This window comes from Bufo gargarizans, chromosome 3 (genome assembly GCF_014858855.1).
Source record: "Bufo gargarizans isolate SCDJY-AF-19 chromosome 3, ASM1485885v1, whole genome shotgun sequence".
Taxonomy (NCBI): Eukaryota; Metazoa; Chordata; class Amphibia; order Anura; family Bufonidae; genus Bufo; species Bufo gargarizans.
This window is the reverse complement of record NC_058082.1, coordinates 87572041-87593698: the sequence shown is the minus strand read 5'-3', so window position 1 is coordinate 87593698 and position 21658 is coordinate 87572041. Positions and strand designations below refer to the sequence as shown.

The window sequence follows — 21658 nt, the reverse complement described above, 5'->3', positions numbered from 1 at the left end:
TGTAAGTGTAGCAGGAGTTGCCCTCTGGTGAGTGGGTGTCGTGGCATCATTCTCCTCAAACCCCCAACTGGTGTGTGCGGACCAGTGTCCTCTACAGCATAAACAATTATATATATATATAGCCCCCATATACATATATATATATATATATATATATACACACACACACACACACACACACACCATATTTACCTGACTATAAGATGCACTCCAGGTTTAGGCAATAGAAAATTAGAATTTTTTTTTTATTGAATGTGGACCTAAAATATGGTTGTGTGCATGAGGCCTTAGGGTTTACATGGGGCAAGAAAAATCCACAGCAGATCAGGAAGAAAACTACCGCAGCAAAAAATATCTGAAATAACCTGGCTTCCGCGGTGACATCGCTGCTGGGATTGTGAGCGACAGGTAAGCCAGCAGCATAAATTCACATCCTCACTGCAGGAAAAACATAAATCTGATGATAATGTAAGAATGTCCCTGTTGTATTCGATTTGTACATGTACATTTTTTTCTTCCCTCAATAAAGTTTATTGAAAAAAAAAAATAATTCACATCCTGCCGATTGAAAACCAGCAGTACAAATCCACTTATGTTGTGAATTTTCTATGAATCCCGTTGTTGAGATTTCTTAAAATCTCATCCACTTCGCTGGTACTGTACAACACTATGGATTTGCCGTAGTAGTAGTGCCGTTGCTAGTATTTCATTAGACATTTGCTTGTAATTGAAAACTATTATAAGGGGCATGTAATTAGTTACATCAGCAAAATCTGATGACAGGTTCCCTTTAAAACTTAAAGAGGTTCTCCGTGATTTATATATTGATGACCTGTCCTTAGGATAGGCTCCCACGATTTTGTTGTCCACCATCCAGACACAGGTGGCACCTTCATTACACACCCCTGTCTCTGGACCATTTCCAGGTGTCGATTGACACAGCCAGCCACCATCGCCTTCATTTGCAGTGCTGTCATGAATGAGAAACCTAGACTGCTACGGACTAGAACCGTATCTTCTTTAGTGATGAATCCATGTTCTGTTGGGGATCCCACAATGGTTGGGTTTGAATATGGAGGCCTCGTGGTGAGCACTTTAATCCTGGTGTGATGATCTGAGGGGCCATCATATACGACAGTTGGTCACCCCTAGTAGTGATACGAGGCACACTAACAGCTCAGCGATATGTGCAGGATATCCTGCCGCCACATGTGTTGTCTTGCATGGCAGGGCTTCCAACTGGCAGGATGATGCTTGCCCACACACAGCAAGGGTTTCCCAGGAATGTATCCATCAGATTTTAACACTTCCTTGACCTACACAGTCATCAGATTTATCACCAATTGAGCATTTATGGGACCAGCTGGGACGCCTGCTTGGGCAATCTATGCGTTTGCAGGATATACAGGTCCAGCTGCAATATTTGTGGGCCGCAGGATATCATATGGAACCTGTATGCCTCCATGTCCAACCATATCTCATCTTGTAGCCAGGCTAGAGGCGCCCAACAGGGTCCAGGAGATTCCTTTCAAATTGTACAGTTTTCCCCAATAAATTACTGTACAAACCTTTTCTTTTGGTCTAATATTGTAATCACTTACATATATCATTACATTAATAGGTTTGATTTGATTCCAACTACACACACACAGGTGAATGGGGCCTATGGGTAGATTTGATGTATACAGCAGGAGCTTTCCTGGTACATACGCCAAATATACACCGCAAATGCTGTGTGAATACACCAAGGTGTCTGGAGCATTAAAAAAGAGCTAATGCAATAAAGATGTACTAAAAAGGTTTTCCAAGATTTTTTTTTTTAACTGATGATCTATCCTACCTGCCCATTCTGAAAGCCCCACTCACAGGTACTGAACTCGATCTCTACGGGACACCCACTTCCAAGAGACATGACACACATCCACATCACGGTAATACAAGAGGAGGGAAAAGATCCAGCAGCATGTGCGAGTTATCGGCCAATCTCATTGTTAAATGTAGATCTGAAATTATTTTCAAAATTTCTAGCCATGCGTCTCATCCCCCTACTAACAGAACTAATCCATACCGATCAAGTGGGTTTCATACCATCCAGGGAGGCCCGTGATAACACAACTAAAGTGTTAAAATTGATACACCAGGCCAAATTACAAAACTTACAGATGTGCCTTCTGTCTACAGATGCAGAAAAGGCATTTGACAGAGTAAGTTGGAGATGGTTGTTTGAAGTTTTAAACTACGTAGGCATAGGGGACTCCACGATGGCCTGGATTTGTTCTCTCTATACCTCTCCAACTGCAGCAACGAAGGTTAACGGGTTTCTCTCTTCGGATTTTGACATATGGAATGGCACTCGTCAGGGGTTCCCTCTTTACCCTCTAATATTTGTACTCACCTTTAGAACCATTACTTTGCACAATTTGGAAGAACCTTAATATCACTGGCATCTCAGCTAGGACCCAGGACGACCTGATGTTCACCATTACCAAACCTCTGACCTCATTCCCTAACCTAATTGCAGAATTCAACACATATAACACCTTTACCAACCCAAAAATCTGAGGCGTTCAACATATCTTTGACAGGCGCACAAGAATCTGCCCTGGCCACTGCTTTCCCTTTTAGATGGTCAGCGGGAGCAATAAAATTCCTGGGAACCAAGGGACCTGGCAGAGATATATAGTCGAAACTTTACCTCTCTCCTTAGCTGGATCAGAGAAGATCTGAATACATGGTCCAAAGGTCTATATACTTGGTTTAGATGGTGTGCCATCTATAAGATGAATGTCTTACCATGTCTGCTATATCTTTTCCAGACTCTCCCTATACACTTACCTTCAAACTTCTTTGTCGCCGCTCATCGCGACCTTTTCAGGTTTATATGGGGTAGGGGGGGGGACGTAAGCCGATACTACCTCACCCTTTACTACAAGTTCTAAAAGAGCAAGGGGGACTCGGGTTACTGGAACTCCGTAAATACTTTGCGGCTACCATGCTACAGCGTGTGCTGGACTGGTGCCGTCATACGCCCTTTAAACAATGGGTTTCCATTGAACAGTCATGCTCCCAATCCCCCCTTGATCTACTGCCTTGGACGATGACTAAGACTCCACAGGCGCTAACGACTCATCCTACCATAGGGCCGACTCTACACCTATACCATATAAAAGCTACTAAGAGTTGGGATCTTACCATCCCCTTCCCCTCTATTCCCAGTCCTGGGTCACCCGAATTTCCCTGCGGGCTGGTCATCTGGCCCTTCCACTCAATGGAGATTGGGGGGGTAAGTGTCGAGCTCCATTCTTTAGAACAGCAGGAAGATGGTTTACACAGACCGAACTATTAAATCAATCGGAACCGTGCTCTCTCAGCTCATGGAGGGTCAGACAACTTTCACATTTTCTTTCCTCTATTCCTTCATCACCGAACTTTGATAGATCCCTCACATCTTTTGAAAAAGCATGTATTGGTACAGGTATATACCAACACTCCCTTTCTGAATTTTATAAGGAGCTAGTGGTTCAAAACCTGGGTTTTCGCCCCTCATTCGTGAACAATTGGATAGCCGACTTAGGAATGGACCTCCCCTCTGACCAATGGCCCAAAATTTACCATTACACACTAAGTCATCGATCGCTAGCAAATTCCAAGAAGCAGCTTATAAATTGTTGTCTAGATGGTATTATGTCCCGACTCGTCTTCATAAAATGTTTCCGTCAACCACCTCGCTATGTTGGCGTTGTGACTCAGCTCGAGGATCTCTAATCCATACTTTCTGGCACTGTAGCAAACTTAGACCGTTCTGGGAGTCGATACACAAGACCGTGGCTTCTATCTTCTCATTTTCCATCCCAAAGTCTCCGGGCTTCTTCTTGCTGCTACACTCAGACTTACCTAACCGCTTGCTCAATGAGTCTATAGTCCGCCATTAGGTGATTGCGGCCAGAGCATGTATATCAGCTAGATGGAAGTCGCCTATTCCACCGTCTGTGGACCTCTGGATACACAAAGTTGAAGATATCCGGAAAATGGAGGAGCTGACAGCTTCTCTGAAAAACTCCCTTGTTGGGTTCAACACGGCTTGGACCTCATGGTTTGAGTTCCAAAGCACTCCAGAGTACCAGACCTTGCTGACATGATTTTGTGTCCTATATTACTATACCTCTCCTACCCCCCCCCATCCTACCCTTTGTTCCCCCCCTCCCTTTTATGTTGTTAGTTGTGGATACATACTAACTTTAAAGTATAGCTATCAATGTTATTTGGAAGGAGATGTTTAAAGCATTGTGGTTTAGCCGATTAAGACCTACCTACTCAACTAGATGGACACCCTGTAAGATCGATGTTGATTTAGCTCATTCTATAAGTAGCATTTTATACTACTCTACATGCGTCTATGAAACAGATATCTGCGATATCTACTTTCTCTTGCTAAAAACAAAACATGTTTCTTGTTTTTTCTGTATTTCCTACACTTTAGAAATAAAGAATTAAAAAAAATAAAAATAAAAAGATTTACTTTTTCCTTTAGTCCCAAGCACAAATTTAGATGCAGTTTTATGTTAAAATAAAGAGATTTATTCAATGTATCATACATAGAAAGTATAGATTTCATTATTTATCGGAAATAATTCTGTTTCCCTTAAGTCCAACTTGACAGGATGGGATACAAATTATTCATAGTGTGATACATACTCTTCTTTCTCAATGCTGTTAGTTACTGGAGTTTATGGCGTGTACAATGGATTAAGGTTAGGCACTGGGAGGACAATGAGGGTTATGCTGTAAAAATTAGCGATATCAGAGATTACATTTATACAGATGCAGCAGAAAAATGCAACAGGCAGAGAATGCATCTAGGGATTAGGGTCCCTCTAGTGGGCAAAGAAGGATGCACATGATGAGAACATAGTCTTTTCACTGTACATATCGCTAGTCAGACCACACATGGAGTACTGTGTACAGTTCTGGGCTCCTGTGAACAAGGCAGACATAGCAGAGCTGGAGAGGGTTCAGAGGAGGGCAACTAAAGTAATAACTAGAATGGGGCAACTACAGTACCCTGGAAAATTATCAACATTAGGGTTATTCACGTTAGAAAAAAGACTGAGGGGAGATCTAATAACTATGTATAAATATATCAGGGGTCAGTACAGAGATCTAGCCCATCATCTATTTATCCCCAGGACTGTGACTGTGACGAGGGGACATCCTCTGCGTCTGGAGGAAAGAAGGTTTGTACACAAACATAGAAGAGGATTCTTTACGGTAAGAGCAGTGAGACTATGGAACTCTCTGCCTGAGGAGGTGGTGATGGTGAGTACAATGAAGGAATTCAAGAGGGGCCTGGATGTATTTCTGGAGTGTAATAATATTACAGGCTATAGCTACTAGAGGGGGGTCGGGGATCCAGGGAGTTATTCTGATTGCCTGATTGGAGTCGGGAAGGAATTTTTTCCCCCCTAAAATGAGGAAAATTGGCTTCTACCTCATGAGTGTTTTGCCTTCTTCCTCTGGATCAACTTGCAGGATGGACAGTGCTTGACAAAACACAGAATGAACAGCGCCAGGCATTTCATAGAGTAGTAAGGTAGGGACTATTATTAGGTTACACTAATGATAGATGTGCCCTAACCTATCGGAGTCGGCTGGATAAGCTGCAGGTGTCAGTCACAAGTATAGACAGAAGCTTGCAGGGTAAGCTAGCATGGAAAAAACCAGGACATGATCGCTGGCCAACTAGAATGTAAAGTACGTTTATTCATCATGGACAATGGGGGCATATCCCACCGCTGGGACCCAACACCTATATCGAGAACGGAGCCCTGCAACTGAAGGAGGGCGCCTCTCCATTCATTTTATATGGGGCCATCGAAAATAGCCGAGCGCTGGCTCAGCTTTTTCCGTCATCCCCATAGAAATTAATGGGAGCGGGGACTGCGCATGCGCGGTACGCTCCTATTCACTTCTATGAGGAGCGGGCTTTGTGGTGGCTGGACCGGAGTCCTCCAGCCACCACCTTGCGGGGCTCCGTTCTCTATATAGGTGCGGGTCCCATAGCGATATGCCCCCATTGTCTATGATGAGACAAATCCATACGCAACGCATATCGGGGCACGGCCCCTTCAGATGAGCATGAAAAAGTACATAGCCCAACAAAGACTGACATTTGGATCTTTCTTGCGCTATGTACTTTTCCATGCTCATCTGAAGAAGGGGCCAGTGCCCCGATGTGTTGTGTGTGGATTTTAGGGATAAGCCTTCTTTAGGTTAAAGTCGGACAGCTACCCTGCAAGCTTCTGTCTACACTGGATAGATGCCTTTTTCAGCCTTACAAAAGATGGGGGGAATTTATGAAACCGTCTATGACTGTTTTCTGGTTGTTATTTATTGTTTTGTGCCCCGACTGACACTTTTAAGAAGAATGGGAAGGGGGGCACGATGGTCACCGATTTAAAGGGGTTTGTCTAGGATTTTACTAGTGATGATGGCCTATCTTCAGGGTAGACCTTCACTATTTGGCGAGGGTCCGATCCACAGCAAGTCGTGGCCCCCTTCCGATGATCCAGTGTTCTACAGTAGCTCCAGCTTTGGCTTCAGAATTACACAGATGTGTGATGGATTGAGCTGGTTACTGTAGCGCTGCTCCCACTGACCGATCAGATGGTGATGGCCTATCCTGAGGATGGGTCATCTCTTGTAAAATCCTGGACAACCCTTTCACTTTCTGGTGCAGGGAGGGCTAGAGATTCATTTAAATTTATTAAAAGGCCTGCGCCTCTTCAGACGTTAGGCGCAGTCTTGATCGATTCCCTGCTATTTTTTCTTAATGTTACCATGCTAGCCCTAGTTTAAGCCTCATCGAGCCTCCACGTCCAATCTGCATTTTTTGCGGATTGCACATCGAGCCATTCATTTCTATGGATCAGCAAAAAAATAATATATAGTGGACAGCACATGGATGTCATCTGTCTGCTGTCAGCATCCATATGTCTATTCCGCTAATTACAGAATATGTTCACAATACTGGCAAATATAGGATAAGAACAGTCAAGTCTAGTGACAGGAGTGAAAGAAATGCGGAATGCACACCATAGGTAGCCATATTTTGCAGACTGCAATACGGACACGATTGTGTGCATGACGCCTTATTATGTGAAGTCCATTAGTCTTCCCTGCATCCTTTTAAAAAACAAAAGATACCACTACGTGTTGCACCAAATGACAAATTCAGTTCTGCTGCACCTGTTTTTACAATAAAATAAAAAAACTACAATTATTCTGAATCACTGATGCAGCACCGAGATTCTCATAGGATAACCCCCAAAGCACTTGATCCAAACAGAATTCCTGAAAAATGAAAATACATTTAGTGAAGAAGCAGCTTCCACATAAGCAATCTATTAAAACTGATAATGCCAAAGCCTTAGACAGGTGCGGGTCAAAAATCATTCACATATCGCAGTAATACTCGTCACCAGCCAATAGTGGAGGCAGCCGATTTGTGAGAACCACCAAGAAGGTTCAACCCCCAGCAAGAAACGGCTGACTGCACCGCCGCATGCCGGTGACATTTAGATATCTATGTATATGTATAGATACAAACAGAACAATCAGAATATAATACACAAAATACTTGTACATAGACATTCTGTAGCAGAGCCCCAGAGAGCCGCCATCTTTCTCTCTCCCGGCAGAAAAGCTGGACATACTGTAGAAGTCAAGTGCATAGGAAAAACGGAGACTGTGGCATCCACCTCATGGGATTCCAACGCACCCATCGTCCCTTCGGTCCAGCTTTTGCATGGCCAGACATGCAATCATTAAGCACATCACTACGTCGCCATTCCAACGTCTTCCTACACAGCCTCACAGAACCGGCCTGTGAATCTGGGGACAGTAATAAAAAAACTAAAACCTAAGAATCAAAACCACACAAATAGGCAATCACTTCCTCACACGTTCTACCAAAAACCTACCAGGCAAATACAGAGCAGCCAAGTAATCAAGAAGTCTCTATAAATGGCACAAACACGCTTATAAAACATACTGCACTCATATTGCACAAGAGAAGATGTCACATGTTGTGGGGTTAGAGGCCGTTCCTAGGTGAGAATGACTTTTTTCTTTTATTTAGGTGCAATCTCATCAATATATATATAGATATAAAACTTTATATAAAAATCTATTTTAATTTACAAACTTTTTTTTTCCTTTTGTAGAGTCAGTAAATTCCATTAACATGTATTTTTTTAAAGGCCTAAAAGGTGTTTTTTTGTGTGTGTGTGTGATATAGAATTAAAACATCTACCCATAAGGATATTTTGTACAAATACGCCTATGTATATTCTACGGAGATGGTTCACAAAAGATTTTTTGGTTTAAAAAACTAATTGATGGTGGGAAAATCGTTGCTTTCGATGGGTTACAAACACGGGTCGACCTGGACCAAGGTTATTTAAGAAGCCACTGGCAGAGAACGCCAGAAAACGATGGCTTTGTGTTGGTGACTAACCCGACAGTCCTGCACTGTTCAGAGAGGTGGCTACATTTGGTCTCAACTTTCTCCATTGAAGTCTATGGGGTATATGGGAAAGCCTGAGCAAGCATCTTGCTGCAAATTCAACACAGGACACCTATGTGAGGATACCAGGCAGAACCTGGACTTTTATGGACTATCCTCTAGATATGTCAAGAATGTCCCTTGAAAGGGGTTATCCACACAATACCCGGCCCCTCATACAGAGAAGAACTTGTGTCCTTCCGGATCCCTCCACGTCCGTCACTGCATCTCCCCATCATGCAATTCACAACTTTGCGTAACGGAAGGTTGGTGTTGCAGCCAATAGCAGGACACGGTGACCTGCTCCCCTTGCATCATGGGTGACACCACTAGTGACGCAAGGGGGCCGGTCTCCGTTGCGGCCCGCTATTGGCCGCACAACCCCCACCCCTGTCGCTGGATGCTGTGATCTACAAGATGGGGACATGCAGCGATGGCCATGAAGGGATCCAGAAGGACACAGGCGTCGGGGACCAGGTACGCTTTCTCTGTATGAGGGGCCTGGGGATGGTTTACAGGTTTGAATATCCCCTTTAAGGGAGATTTTCTGCATGGGTTCTCCTTGACATAGTTCATCAAGCAAGTCTTGATCATCAAAAATACTGAAATCTATATAAAAATGTAAAGGGTTGTCCAGGATTAGGAAAACATGGCTGCTTTCTTCCACAAACTTTTTTTTTTATCCTCTACATAACCTCTATTAGTTAGGTTCTGTTCACACCAACATTATAGATTCCATTCATACCGGAGCCATGACAGCTATGACGGATCTGTTTCCAGATGAGTCCCACTGACTTATACCGGAGTCAGACAGGTTGCAGTCAAAAATAACAAAAGCCCTAAAGGGACGGCAATAGGGGAAGAGAGACTTAAAGAGGGTGTCCAGGCTACAGATATTGATGACCTATCTTCAGGTCAATGGGGGTCTGACACCGGCAACCCCACGGATCAGCTGTATTGGGCAGCCGCAGCACCAGAATTTATACAGCGAATGGGAGCTCAGTTGCATTATAGTGGAACTGGAAACTACACTGTGCTTCGGCTCCGTACAATGTGTAGTTTCCAACGCCGCTGGTGTCTGAAATCACCTGATTAGTGGGGGTGATACCGATAACTACTGATGAGTGAATCGACTTTCCGATGAAACACTTCCGAAGTCTAATCACATAAAACTTTGTTCTAATACTGTACTGAGCAGGAGCTCCTGTACAGTATTAGAATGTATTGGCTCCGATGAGCCGAAGTTATTACTTCGCAAAGTCTCGCGAGACTTCGCACAATAACTTCATAAATTAATTTTTACAGTATAAAACAATTTCTGAAGTTATTATGCGAAGTCTTGCGAGACTTTGCGAAGTAATAACTTCGGCTCATCGGAGCCAATACATTCTAGAACAAAGTTTTATGCAAATCGACTTGAGATGTTTTATCCGAAGTGGATTCGCTCATCCCTACTGATGACCTCAGGTCATCAATATCTCTAGCCAAGACAACACCTTTAACTTTGATTCCACCTGCACTGCAAAATACTGTCATGCCGCCATCTAGTACATTTTACTTTTAAACTGCTTTTGTTTTTTTTACCAAAAAAAAATAAAAAATCTGCAGAACAGAGAATAGATCCGATAAACAGCAGCTTAAGTCCACAAAGGTCAGACAGATATTAGAAAATATATAAGTGCTCTTTTTGAGAAAATACATGGGTAATTGTTGAGGTTGTCAGTAACAGACGTCTTAAGATATATAAAGTTTGTATTAAAAAATAATAATATTAATAATAATAATAATAATAATAATAATAATAATAATAATCAGAATAAGCTCCTTCAATATCCGTAAAAATATTTCTGAACCTATAGGTAATAGCAGCGGATTTCCTCTTTCCCACACTGCAGTCGACCCCGGCGGTGGTCGCCACCTGCACGTCACAGTTCAGCCACAACACACAGAATATCTGTGTGTTTTTTTTTTTTTAAATGCTGGCCCCCCAATGCTGGACCCCCTTTGTCACTGTTTTAGAAAATGATCCAAGATGCGGCCTCATATTAGAATATTTTCCAGGCCCAAGACGCTAAAGTTGTCTGGTTGAAAGACTTCGCTGGAAAACGGTAGCTTATTGCTATGCAGGAAAAGAATAAACTGTGCTGCATTGGAGGGCACCGTTCTACAAAGGGATGTTGCCAAAAAGGCACCACATGGTAAAGGTACCATTGTCTTTGGTTATTTGCTGGGCGCTCATCATGAGTCTGTCTCATGTTAAAGGCTCTCCGTCCATCCTGATGAGTGGCATGTTCTCAGCGCCTCAGTTTTATGGCAGGAGGCAGAGAACTCTCTGCAGACAGAAATGGGCATCAGTCATGGATACCAGCTTCTCTGGAAAAGATATTTAATACCCAAAAAGTCACCATTTCATACATAGACGGGTTGGCAATTTTCTGTTTCACTTGACTCTGCCTCTTGATTTTCTTCCTTCGATTCCTCACATGGGGCAGGATCCATCCGCGATGGCTTTGGATAGCGGAACGGGTAGCCATTATCATCAAAGAACCTTCTGAAGGTAAATTCGTAGAAAGCGTGTTCTGTGTGTTTGTTATTCGGAGACATGAGGATGTCCCAGGCCATAGTGCTGTCCCCGCTCTCATTCCAAGGGCTTTCTTCATCCACTGGATCAAAGTTGGACGTGTCCATTGGGTGGCTTATTTTAGGGACATAAGGTGCTGGCTGCCGCCGAATGTCAGAAGAGAAGTCAATGGATTTAAAGAATGGATGAGCTTTGATTTCATCTGCCCCGTTTCTGCCGAGTCGGTTCTCCGCTGCGCAGCAAAGTTTAGTTATCACATCTGTGGCCTCTGGGCTAAGTTTGATTTGGGAGGGAATGTGAAGCGTGTTCTCCCAATTTATTACCTTTAAAACAAAAGTAAAACTTATGTTAAAAAAATAAAATAAAAAATAAGATACCAGAAACAGATCATGTAAAAAAGAAGTTTACTGTCTGAGATCAAAGATGGCTGTTCACTTTATGCTGAACATAACTACTTAAAATATCACCAAAAGGGCTAAGACGAACTGCAAGTAAAAAAGTTGCAAAATACTTAAAGGGGTTTTCAAAGACTTTTATACTGATGACCTATCCAGAGGATCTGATCGGTGGGGGTCAGACACCCGGGACCTCCACCGATCAGCTATCTGAGAAGACATCAGCGCTGGCAGTAACGCCGTGGCCTTCTCTCAGCTCACCAAGCACAGAGCTGTACATTGTATAGCGGCTGTGCTGGGTATCGCAGCTAAGCCCCATTCACATCAATGGGACTGAGCTGTGCCTTGTGGCCGAGCCATGTGGCGTCACCCGGCCTAGGGAAAGCTGTGGGAAGGCTGCCGTGCTACTACATGAGATGGTGCCTTCTCAAACAGCTGATCAGCAGGGGTCCTGGGTGTCAGACCCCCACCGATCACAAAAGAAAATTAAACCAGCACCTCCAAAATCTATATAAAAAAGGGACACAGGTGCTTGCTACCTTGGCTGCAACACAATGCGTAGAACTACAAGTAGCAGCACACTGCTTAATGCACAAAGAAATAGATAAATGGTGAATACATGAAAGTGTAAACTGTATTACTGCTATACTTACTAAATGAAAAGTAGAAGCTCTTTGTACATATTTTTGATCAAGAATATGTCGGGCCCATCTACCGGCGACAAGGTGGCCCCCAACAGACAGGACCTACTCTAACAGTTATGCCTCTCCTGGGCTTTTGGCCTACATTTATATTTATGCTGAGCTTATGACATCTGACCTGTCAGAAGGTGGCGCTGCTGAGCTGGGTTGGTTCCCTTGTTGCAGGTGGTGGACGCGGCTCACCAGTGTCACCGCTCTGGCAGGTCAAATAAGGCTACTTTCACACCTGCGTTCGATCGGATCCGTTCTGAACGGATCCGCTTATATTAATGCAGACGGTGGCTCCGTTCAGAACGGATCAGTCTGCATTAGAACTTAGAAAAAAAATTTAAGTCTGAAAGTAGCCTGAGCGGATCCGTTCCGACTTTACATTGAAAGTCAATGGGGGAAGGATCCGCTTGATGATTGAGCCATATGGTGTCATCTTCAAGCGGATCCGTCCTCATTGACTTACATTGTGAGTCGGAATGGATCCGCTCGCCTCCGCACGGCCAGGCGGACACCCGAACGCTGCTTGCAGCGTTCAGGTGTCCGCTCACTGAGCGGAGCGGAGGCTGAGCACTGGCAGGCGGATGCATTCTCAGTGGATCCGCCTCCACTGAGAATGCATTAGGGCCAGACGGCTGCGTTCAGGGCCGCTCGTGAGCCCCTTCAAACGGAGCTCACGAGCGGACACCTGAACGCAGGTGTGAAAGGAGCCTAAAGCAAGTCGAATAGGCTAATCACTTTATGGGACGCAACTCCCCACAATTATGTCAAATGCAGTGCCATAACATTATACAAGTGAAACTTTGAATATTTGAATATTGTGCAAAAGTCCATTTATTTCAGTAATGCATCTTAAAAGAAATTGCATTAATGCAGCTTAAAATTAGAATTTTGTGAACAGGTTTAATATTCTAGGCTCAAAGTGTCACACTCTAGTCAGCTAATTACTCCATACTCCCTGATCAAAGGGGACCTGAGATTGTGACTTCGGGGTTTCATAAGCTGTAAGCCATAATCATCCAAATTATAACAAATAGAGGCTTGAAATGTCTCGCTTTGCCTGTAATGAGTGTCATATGTTAGTTTCACCTTTTAAGTTGCATTACTGAAATAAATGAACTTTGCACGATATTCTAATTTTTCGAGTTTCACCTGTAGAAGACCTTAATCAATCCCTGTATGCCAGCAACTAACATCAAAAAGTCGCAAAGTCTGACACACATCCCCACTTGCCTAAACGTTTGCAACTTTTTTGTTTTTTTGCACCTCACTTGCCACTTTTCCAAAAAGTAGGCGGTGTGGGGCCAGGCATAGCTTTCTGTTCTGGAGCATAGACACACACAGATATTCCACAATTCTTGATTGCCAAGCGGAGAAAAAAAAATATAGTTCAATCCACAGGGGATCATGTTCAGTGGTGCCACATTTTGGCTTCAAGCTGGAAAACGGCTTATGTGAAGCCGAAACGTTTCAACACTGGATATGATCCCTGTGGATTAAAGTGGTTTCTCCACTTGGCAGTCAAGATCGTGTGCTGCCTTCCTTATCTTATGTATTCTTCGTTGGGAGTCAGAGTGGACCTGGCTCCACTGGGTGTGCACCGACCATCCTTGGAGTGCTGTCCAAACATCTTTTTTAGCTCTTCAATTCTTAAAGGGTTATACCCATCTCAGACACTGACATGGATATGCCATCAATGTCAAATAGGTAAGGGTCCCACCTCTGGCACCTGCTCATATCTTCAGAATGGGGCCATGCGCAGAGTGCTCTCCATTCATTGGAATGGGGAGTGCCCGAAAATAGCTGAGCGAGCGCGCTTGCCTATTTTCAGAAGTCCCATAGCAATGAACAGCTAATCTCCCATCACTTTGGGGAGCCCTGTTCTGGAGATAAGAGCAGGTCCCAGAGGTAGAACATCTATCTGACATTGATGGAATCTCCTAGTGATATGCCACCAATGTCTGAGATGGGTATACCCTTTTAAGACTTGTGGTACATCTTATACCAGCGGGGTATAGTTTACAAGCTGCATGTAAAATACCCGACAGTCATCTCAAATGTCTTCGCATGGAAGTAAAGCTGTAATCTTATTCATTCTAGAAAATACAAATTTGGATCTCCTACATTTTATCATGGCAACGTCAGCTTACTTTTCTGATGAATGCATCGTGTTTGTATATTACCCAATGGGGGCAAGAACAACGTCCATGTTCCTCACTGAGGTTGATGAATTTTATATAAAAGTTCAAAGAACGTCAATGGGAATTGCAAATGGGAGATTTCAGTAGAAAACGTCAGAAGATCTCGGCTCTTACCTTCAGTTGCGTTTCAGTTGGGTTGGGTGCAAGGAAAGGAGGCTGTCCGACCAACATTTCAAATAGGATGACGCCCACACTCCACCAGTCACAGAGCTGTGTGTACCCTGCACAATGACATAAGTAGACATAGGCGGGCATTACTTTTACAAGATTTCTATCTTGCCTTATTTCAGATTTTAGAAGAAAATACCTAGATACTGACATATAGTAATAATAAGAAGAAGATCAAAGAACTGCCCGATCTGTGATCATTATGGACACCAAGACAAAATGGCCCTAAGTCATGAAAGTAGAAAATGCTCAGCTATCCGAGAGAGGTCACAGAAAGAAGATATCCAGGGCTTCTGATGCCGCTCACCTTTACGCAGCAGGACTTCTGGGGCAATATAGTTAGGGGTCCCTACTAGGGAATGAGCCAGGCATCGGTGGTGTTGTCTCTTAGCCCTTTGTTCCAGCGTTTTCAGCCGATCTCCACATCTGCAGTTGGACACGTCGTCCCACAGCTCGCTGGGCTCCATGCTGTCCTGGCGAATGTGATTCCCTGAAGAGAGAAATTTAGAAATCTGGAATGAGCACAAAATATTTTAATTTTTTGTGTATATGGTAACATATGCCATCTTCGATTATACTTCACACTGACCCTACAGTCTCTTCTATGTTCAGTTTAAAGGTGTTGCCCCATGACAACTTATCCCCTGTCCACAAGATAAGGGGATAAGTGTCTGATCGGCCAGGGACCGACCTCTGGGGCCCCCGCCGATCATTAAAACTCAGGTCCACGTGTCTAAATGGGAACATGAGTGTCTGCTGCTCTTTTTAACTATATGGGTCTGCCAGAGATAACCAAGTACATAGCTCAGCTATCCCCGGCAGTCCCACAAAGCGGGTAAAAGCACCAATTCAAACGGGAGAACAGTGGATGGGCCCACAGTTCTACTGATTGGGGCGCCCCAGCGATTAGACCCCCTGCGCATCAAAACACATCCCCTATCCTGTGGATATGGGATAAGCTGTTGTCATGGTACAAACTGTTTAAAGAGATTTTCCAGGAGTTTACTACTGATGACCTACCATCTATATCATATTGGTGGGGTTTCGACTCCTAGGCCCCCAGACGATAAGCTAATTTCAGGCGCTTCTGTGCACAGAAACACCATGGCTTCTCCATACACTGCGTAGTGGCCATGCATGGTTACATCAATATCTGATAAGCGGCCATTAAAAATGTACTTCTGGAAAATCCATTTAAAGAGGTTTTCCGAGATTTTTTTAATCTTCCGTGGCCGATCAGCTACATCTGCGCTTGCAGTAGTGCTGTGGCCTTCTCTAAGCTCACCAAGCACAGCGCCATACATTGTATAGTGGTCATGCTTGGTATCGCAGATCAGCCCCATTCACTTTTTTGGGGTTGAGCTGCTCCTAGGCCACGTGACGTCACATGGCCTAGGCAAAGCTAGAGAAAGCCGTGCGAGCGCTGCTGCCTTCTCAAACAGCTAAATGTCGGGGGTCCCGGGTGTCGGACCCCCACTGATCAGATACTGATGATTTAAAAAAAAAATCTTGGAACACCCCATTAATTTCTCTAGCATAGATAAGGCTACTTTCACACTTGCTTTAATGGATTCCGGCAGGCAGTTCCATCGCCGGAACTGCCTGGCGTATCCGGCAATCTGTATGCAAACGGATACCACCCTCATGTAGAGAAGCAACCAATCACAGTGCAGCTTTCATTTCTTATAGTGATCATAGAAAATGAATACTGAGCTGTGATTGGTTGCAATAGGGCGACATAGTTTTTCTTTTAGACAGTTTCATAAATCTTCCCCATCATACACACAAGTCCAGCACACCTCTGGGTAGAGCATTACAGATGATAACATCCGGCATACCTTTCTGATAGTATTTTGAGTTATGTGTCCATCTAAACCCAGTACAAAGTCCAAAATCTGTTAACTTGATATGTCCATCTAGATCTATGAGAATGTTATCCGGCTTGATATCCCTGTGTATGAATCCCATCTTGTGGACACTCTCGATGGCCAGAGTCAACTCCGCAATATAAAACCTGGCCAAGTGTTCTGGAAATACCTCCATGCGTATGAGAAGACTCATCATATCTCCTCCAGGGATGTAATCCATCACAAAGTACAAATTGTCTTTGTCCTGGAAGGAATAGTAGAGTTTCACCACCCACTCGTTGTCCGCCTCCGCAAGGATGTCCCTCTCGGCTTTTACATGGGCCACTTGGTTCCTATTCAGAACATCCTTCTTTCTGAGGGTCTTCATTGCGTATAAAGCATTGGTGTCCACTTTGCTGGCCAGACACACCTCTCCGAAAGCACCTATGCCCAGCGTCTTAATCTTCACAAATAAGGACTTGTCCATTTTGGCTCTTTTTAGCCTGTTGTAGTTTGACTCTTTTTGGTAAAGGATTTTCCTCATCTGCTCTTGCACCGCTTGACAGAGTCCAGCCTGTAAAATACAACACACAAAAACATACACTGTAATATAGTTAGCAAGGTAAAATGAATATAGTAATACAGTCACCAAGGTAAAATGAATATAGTAATACAGTCACCAAGGTAAAATGAATATAGTAATACAGTCACTAAGGTAAAACATTCTGCAATATAGTAGTCACCAAGGTAAAACGTGTACAGTAATATAGTCACTAAGGTAAAACAAATATAGCAATAGTCACCAAGATAAAAAATAAATAAAATTATATATATATATATATATATATATATACTATATACATATATACACACACACACACACAGTCACTAAGGTAAAAATATATATGGTATTATTGTCATTAAGGTAAAACATATGCAGTAAGTCACCATGTAAAATATATAGTCAGTAATGTAAAACATATATAGTAATATAGTATATAATATATAGTAATACAGTCACTATGGTAAAATTAATATAGTAATACAGTCACTATGGTAAAATTAATATAGTAATACAGTCACCAAGGTAAAATATATATAGTAATACAGTTACTAAAGTAAAATATATATAGTAATACTAGTATACTAAAGTATAATATATATATATATATATATATATATATATATATATAGTAATACACTCACTAAAGGTAAAACAAATATAGCAATAGTCACCAAGATAAAAAAAATAACACTAACACTAAGGCTGCATTCATACGTCCGTGGTGTGTTGCGGACCCGCAAATTGCGGGTCCGCAACACACCAGTCCGTCACCCCCATAGAAATGCCTATTCTTGTCCGCAAGCTGCGGACAAGAATAGGACATGCTCTATCTTTTTGCAGAGTTGCGGACCTAAAGATCGGGCCCGCGCACCGCAAATGCGGATGCGGGCAGCACACTGTGTGCTGTCCGCATCCATTCCGTCCCCATAGAGAATGAATGGGTCCGCACCCGTTCCGCAAAATTGCGGACGTGTGAATGGAGCCTTAGGCCTCTTTCACACGAGCGTGTCCGGATTAGGTCCCGGTTGCGTCCCGGTGCATTGCAGCAAACCCGCGTGGGTAGGTACGCAATTGCAGTCAGTTTTGACTGCGATTGCGTTCCGTTTTTATCGCGCGGGTGCAATGCGTTTTGCATGTGCGGGATAAAAAACTGAATGTGGTACCCAGACCCAAACTTCTTCACAGAAGTTCAAGTTTGGGTTCAAGGTTGTGTAGATTGTATTATTTTCCCTTATAACATGGTTACAAGGGAAAATAATAGCATTCTGAATACAGAATGCATAGTACAATAGCGCTGGAGGGGTTAAAATATTTTTTTTTAACTCACCTTAGTCCACTTGTTCACGCAGCCGGCATCTCTTCCGTCTTCTTTTGTGAAGAATAGGACCTTTGATGACGCCACTACACTCATCACATGGTCCGTCACATGATCCATCACCATGGTAAAAGATCATGTGACGGACCATGTGATGAGCGCAGTGACGTCATCAAAGGTCCTATTCCTCACAGATGAAGACAGAAGATATGCCGGCTGCGCGAACAAGTGGATTAAGGAGAGTTAAAAAAAAAAAAAAAAAAAAAAAAAAACATTTTTTAACCCCTCCAGCCCTATTGTACTATGCATTCTGTATTCAGAATGCTATTATTTTCCCTTGTAACCATGTTATAAGGGAAAATAATAATGATCGGGTCCCCATCCCGATCGTCACCTAGCAACCGTGCGTGAAAATCGCATCGCATCCGCACTTGCTTGCGATTTTCACGCAACCCCATTCAGTTCTATGGGGCCTGCGTTACGTGAAAAACACACAAAGAGGAGCATGCTGCGTTTTTCACGCAACGCACAAGTGATGCGTGAAAATCACCGCTCATGTGCAGAGCCCCATAGAAATAAATGGGTCCGAATTCAGTGCGGGTGCAATGCGTTCACCTCACGCATTGCACCCGCGCAGAAATCTCACCCGTGTGAATGGGGCCTAAGTCTAGTAACACTAGTCACTAAGGTAAAAATATATATGGTATTATTGTCACTAAGGTAAAGCATATACAGTAACAGTCACCATGTAAAATGTATACCAGTAATGTAAAACATATATAGTAATATAGTCACTAAGATAAAACATACAGGGGTGTCTTAAAATTTGTGAACCCTTCAGGATTTTCTATAATTCTGCAGAAATTACACCTAAAACGACAGTATAGATCATACGAGTGTATTACTGTACAGTGGCCACGGCGCAATAGCAACTAATGACGCCATGCGCTTGTGGACTCAGCAGGATGGGTTTTCACAGACCGTGGTCTGTGAAAATCCACGTATGTGTGAATGAGGCCTTAATGAGATGACAATTAGGTTTGAGTGTGCGACCTGTACTATTTAAAGAACAGGGATCTATCAAAATCTGATATTCACAACACGTTTGTAGAGGTGTACCGTGGCACAAACAAAGGAGGTTTCTGAAGACCTCAGAAGAACTGTTCATGCTCATCAGGCTGGAAAAGGTTATAAAACCATTTCTATATAGTTTGAACTCCACCAATCCACAGTCAGAAAGATTGTGTACAAATGGAGGAAATTCAAGACCATCATTACACTCCCCAGAAGTGGTCAACCAACAAAGATCATGTGTGTAATAGTTCGCCCATGAACCCAAGGTAGCAACTAAAGGCCCTTCTCACATTAGTTAATGTTCATGAGACAACCCTCAGGAGGACAATGAACAAGGATGGTGTGCATGGCAGGATTACAAGAGGAAACCACTGCTCTCTAAAAAAAACATTGCTGCTCATCTGCAGTTTGCTAAAGAGCACCCGAACAAGCCAGAAGGCTTTTGGAACCATGTTTTGTGGATGGATGCGAACTGTTATATTTGGAGAACAATACTGCATTCCAGCATAAAAACCTTATCCCAACTGTAAACACAGTGGTAGTAGTATCATGGTTTGTGCCCATTTTGTTGCATCTGGGCCAAGACGGCTTACCATCATTGATGGAACAATGAATTCTGAATGTTTCCAGTAAATTCTAAAAATGTCAAGACATTGTGAGTGGAATCTCAAGAGAACTTGGGCTATGCAGCAATACAACAACCCTAAGCACACAAGTCATTGGCTAAATAAGAATAACATTAAAGCTTTGGAATGATTAAATCAGAATCCAGACTTCAATCCAATAAAACTGATTCTGAAGGACCTAAAGTGAGCAGCTTATGGGAGGAAACTCATCAACACTAACAGACTTGAAATGGTTTTGTATGGAGGAATGGGCTAAAATTCCACTAAGCCAATGTGAACAACTAATCAAAACTTACTGGAAACGTAAAGGTTCACATACTTTTGCCACTCAGACATATGATATTGGATCATTTTTTTCGTCAATAAATAAATGACCAAAGCTAATGTCTGTTGGATCATTTAATTGATTTGGTTATCTTCATCTACTTTTAAAACCTGTGCGAAAATTTGATACAGTTTTAGGTAAGTTATAGAAAATTCTTAAGGGTTCACAAACTATAATCAGTAAGGTAAAATATATACACAGTCAAGTAACATTATTATGACCACTTCCTACTTTCGACATTGACGGTGCAGAGCTCATGCAGGAAGTCACGTGTGGTGGCCTGGCTTGGTTGGTATATAAGGTGTGAGATAGGCTGTCTGCACAAGTATCCCTCGTTGCTGTCATGAGTAAAAGGCATAATTTATTAGAGTTGCAAAAATAGATGATTATTGGCTTTTGGGCCAAGGGTGCCAGTATATGTGACACTGCACAGTTTGTGACCTGTTTTCGTGCTGCTGTGGTGAAAGTGTAAGGTAACTGCGGAGCACCACGTGCCATCAATGTGAGAGATGAACGTGGCCTACAAGGGTGCACTGACATGCTACTGTGGAGCAGCTCACCACTGAAATAAACCAAGGGGCTACCAGACGTGTGTCTAACAACAGTTCAGCGAACCCTACTGCATATAGGGCTCAAAGGCAGAAGGATGGTCACTAACAAAGGCTAACAAAGTTGCATCAGCAGAAACGGTTTCAATTTTTGTGGCAGTATTAGAGCTGGGCCTCTGCGGACAGCAGAAACGCGTCGTGAGCTGGCTTGGTGGGTCTCTCGGATGAGTCACGTTTTCTGCTTCATTGAACAGATGGACTTTGGAGTGTCAGGTGAGAAACATTGCTGGAAGTGGTGGCAGAGTTATGGTCTAGGGAATGTTTTTGTGGCATTCTCTGGACCACTCGTCCATGTAGAAGGCCCTCTCAACTGATCCATGCAGATCACGTACACCCATACATGCCGATTGTCTTCCATAGGGCGGATGGGATCTACCATCAAGACAATGGCTAGAAATGGCAGACATTGGTTGAAAGAGCATGAACAAGACTTCCAAGTACTACCCTGGTCCCCTAAATCTCCAGACTTGAACCCCCATCTGTGGGATCACCTCGATTCTCGTGTTCGCTCTATGGATAACACTGTTGCTAACAGGATTTTGTGAATTCATGTCAACCCAAAGGATGACATCTGCATAGACTTTGTTCTCCTTGTGTTTGTGTAGGCTTACCCTAAGTACTCCAGTTTCTTTGCACACTCCACAAACATACAGATGGGTTAAAGGGGTTGTGCAGGATCAGAAGAATCTGTGTCCCCCCCC

At 43.2% G+C, this 21658-nt stretch overlaps 1 protein-coding gene across 3 annotated transcripts in view; it reads right to left on the bottom strand.

The window, feature by feature from the left end:
- Positions 1-10297: 10297 nt before the first annotated feature.
- Positions 10298-21658, bottom strand: part of LATS2 (large tumor suppressor kinase 2) — a 60760-nt gene continuing 49399 nt past the window's right edge. For all 3 annotated transcript variants that reach the window (XM_044284735.1, XM_044284734.1, XM_044284736.1), the window contains exons 5-8: positions 16436-17018; positions 14905-15087; positions 14544-14650; positions 10298-11467 (exon numbers count right to left, since the gene is read on the bottom strand). In XM_044284735.1, the coding sequence (XP_044140670.1) occupies positions 10973-11467; positions 14544-14650; positions 14905-15087; positions 16436-17018 (1368 nt within the window). In that variant the 3' untranslated portion in view covers positions 10298-10972. The remainder of the gene's footprint in view (positions 11468-14543; positions 14651-14904; positions 15088-16435; positions 17019-21658) is intronic.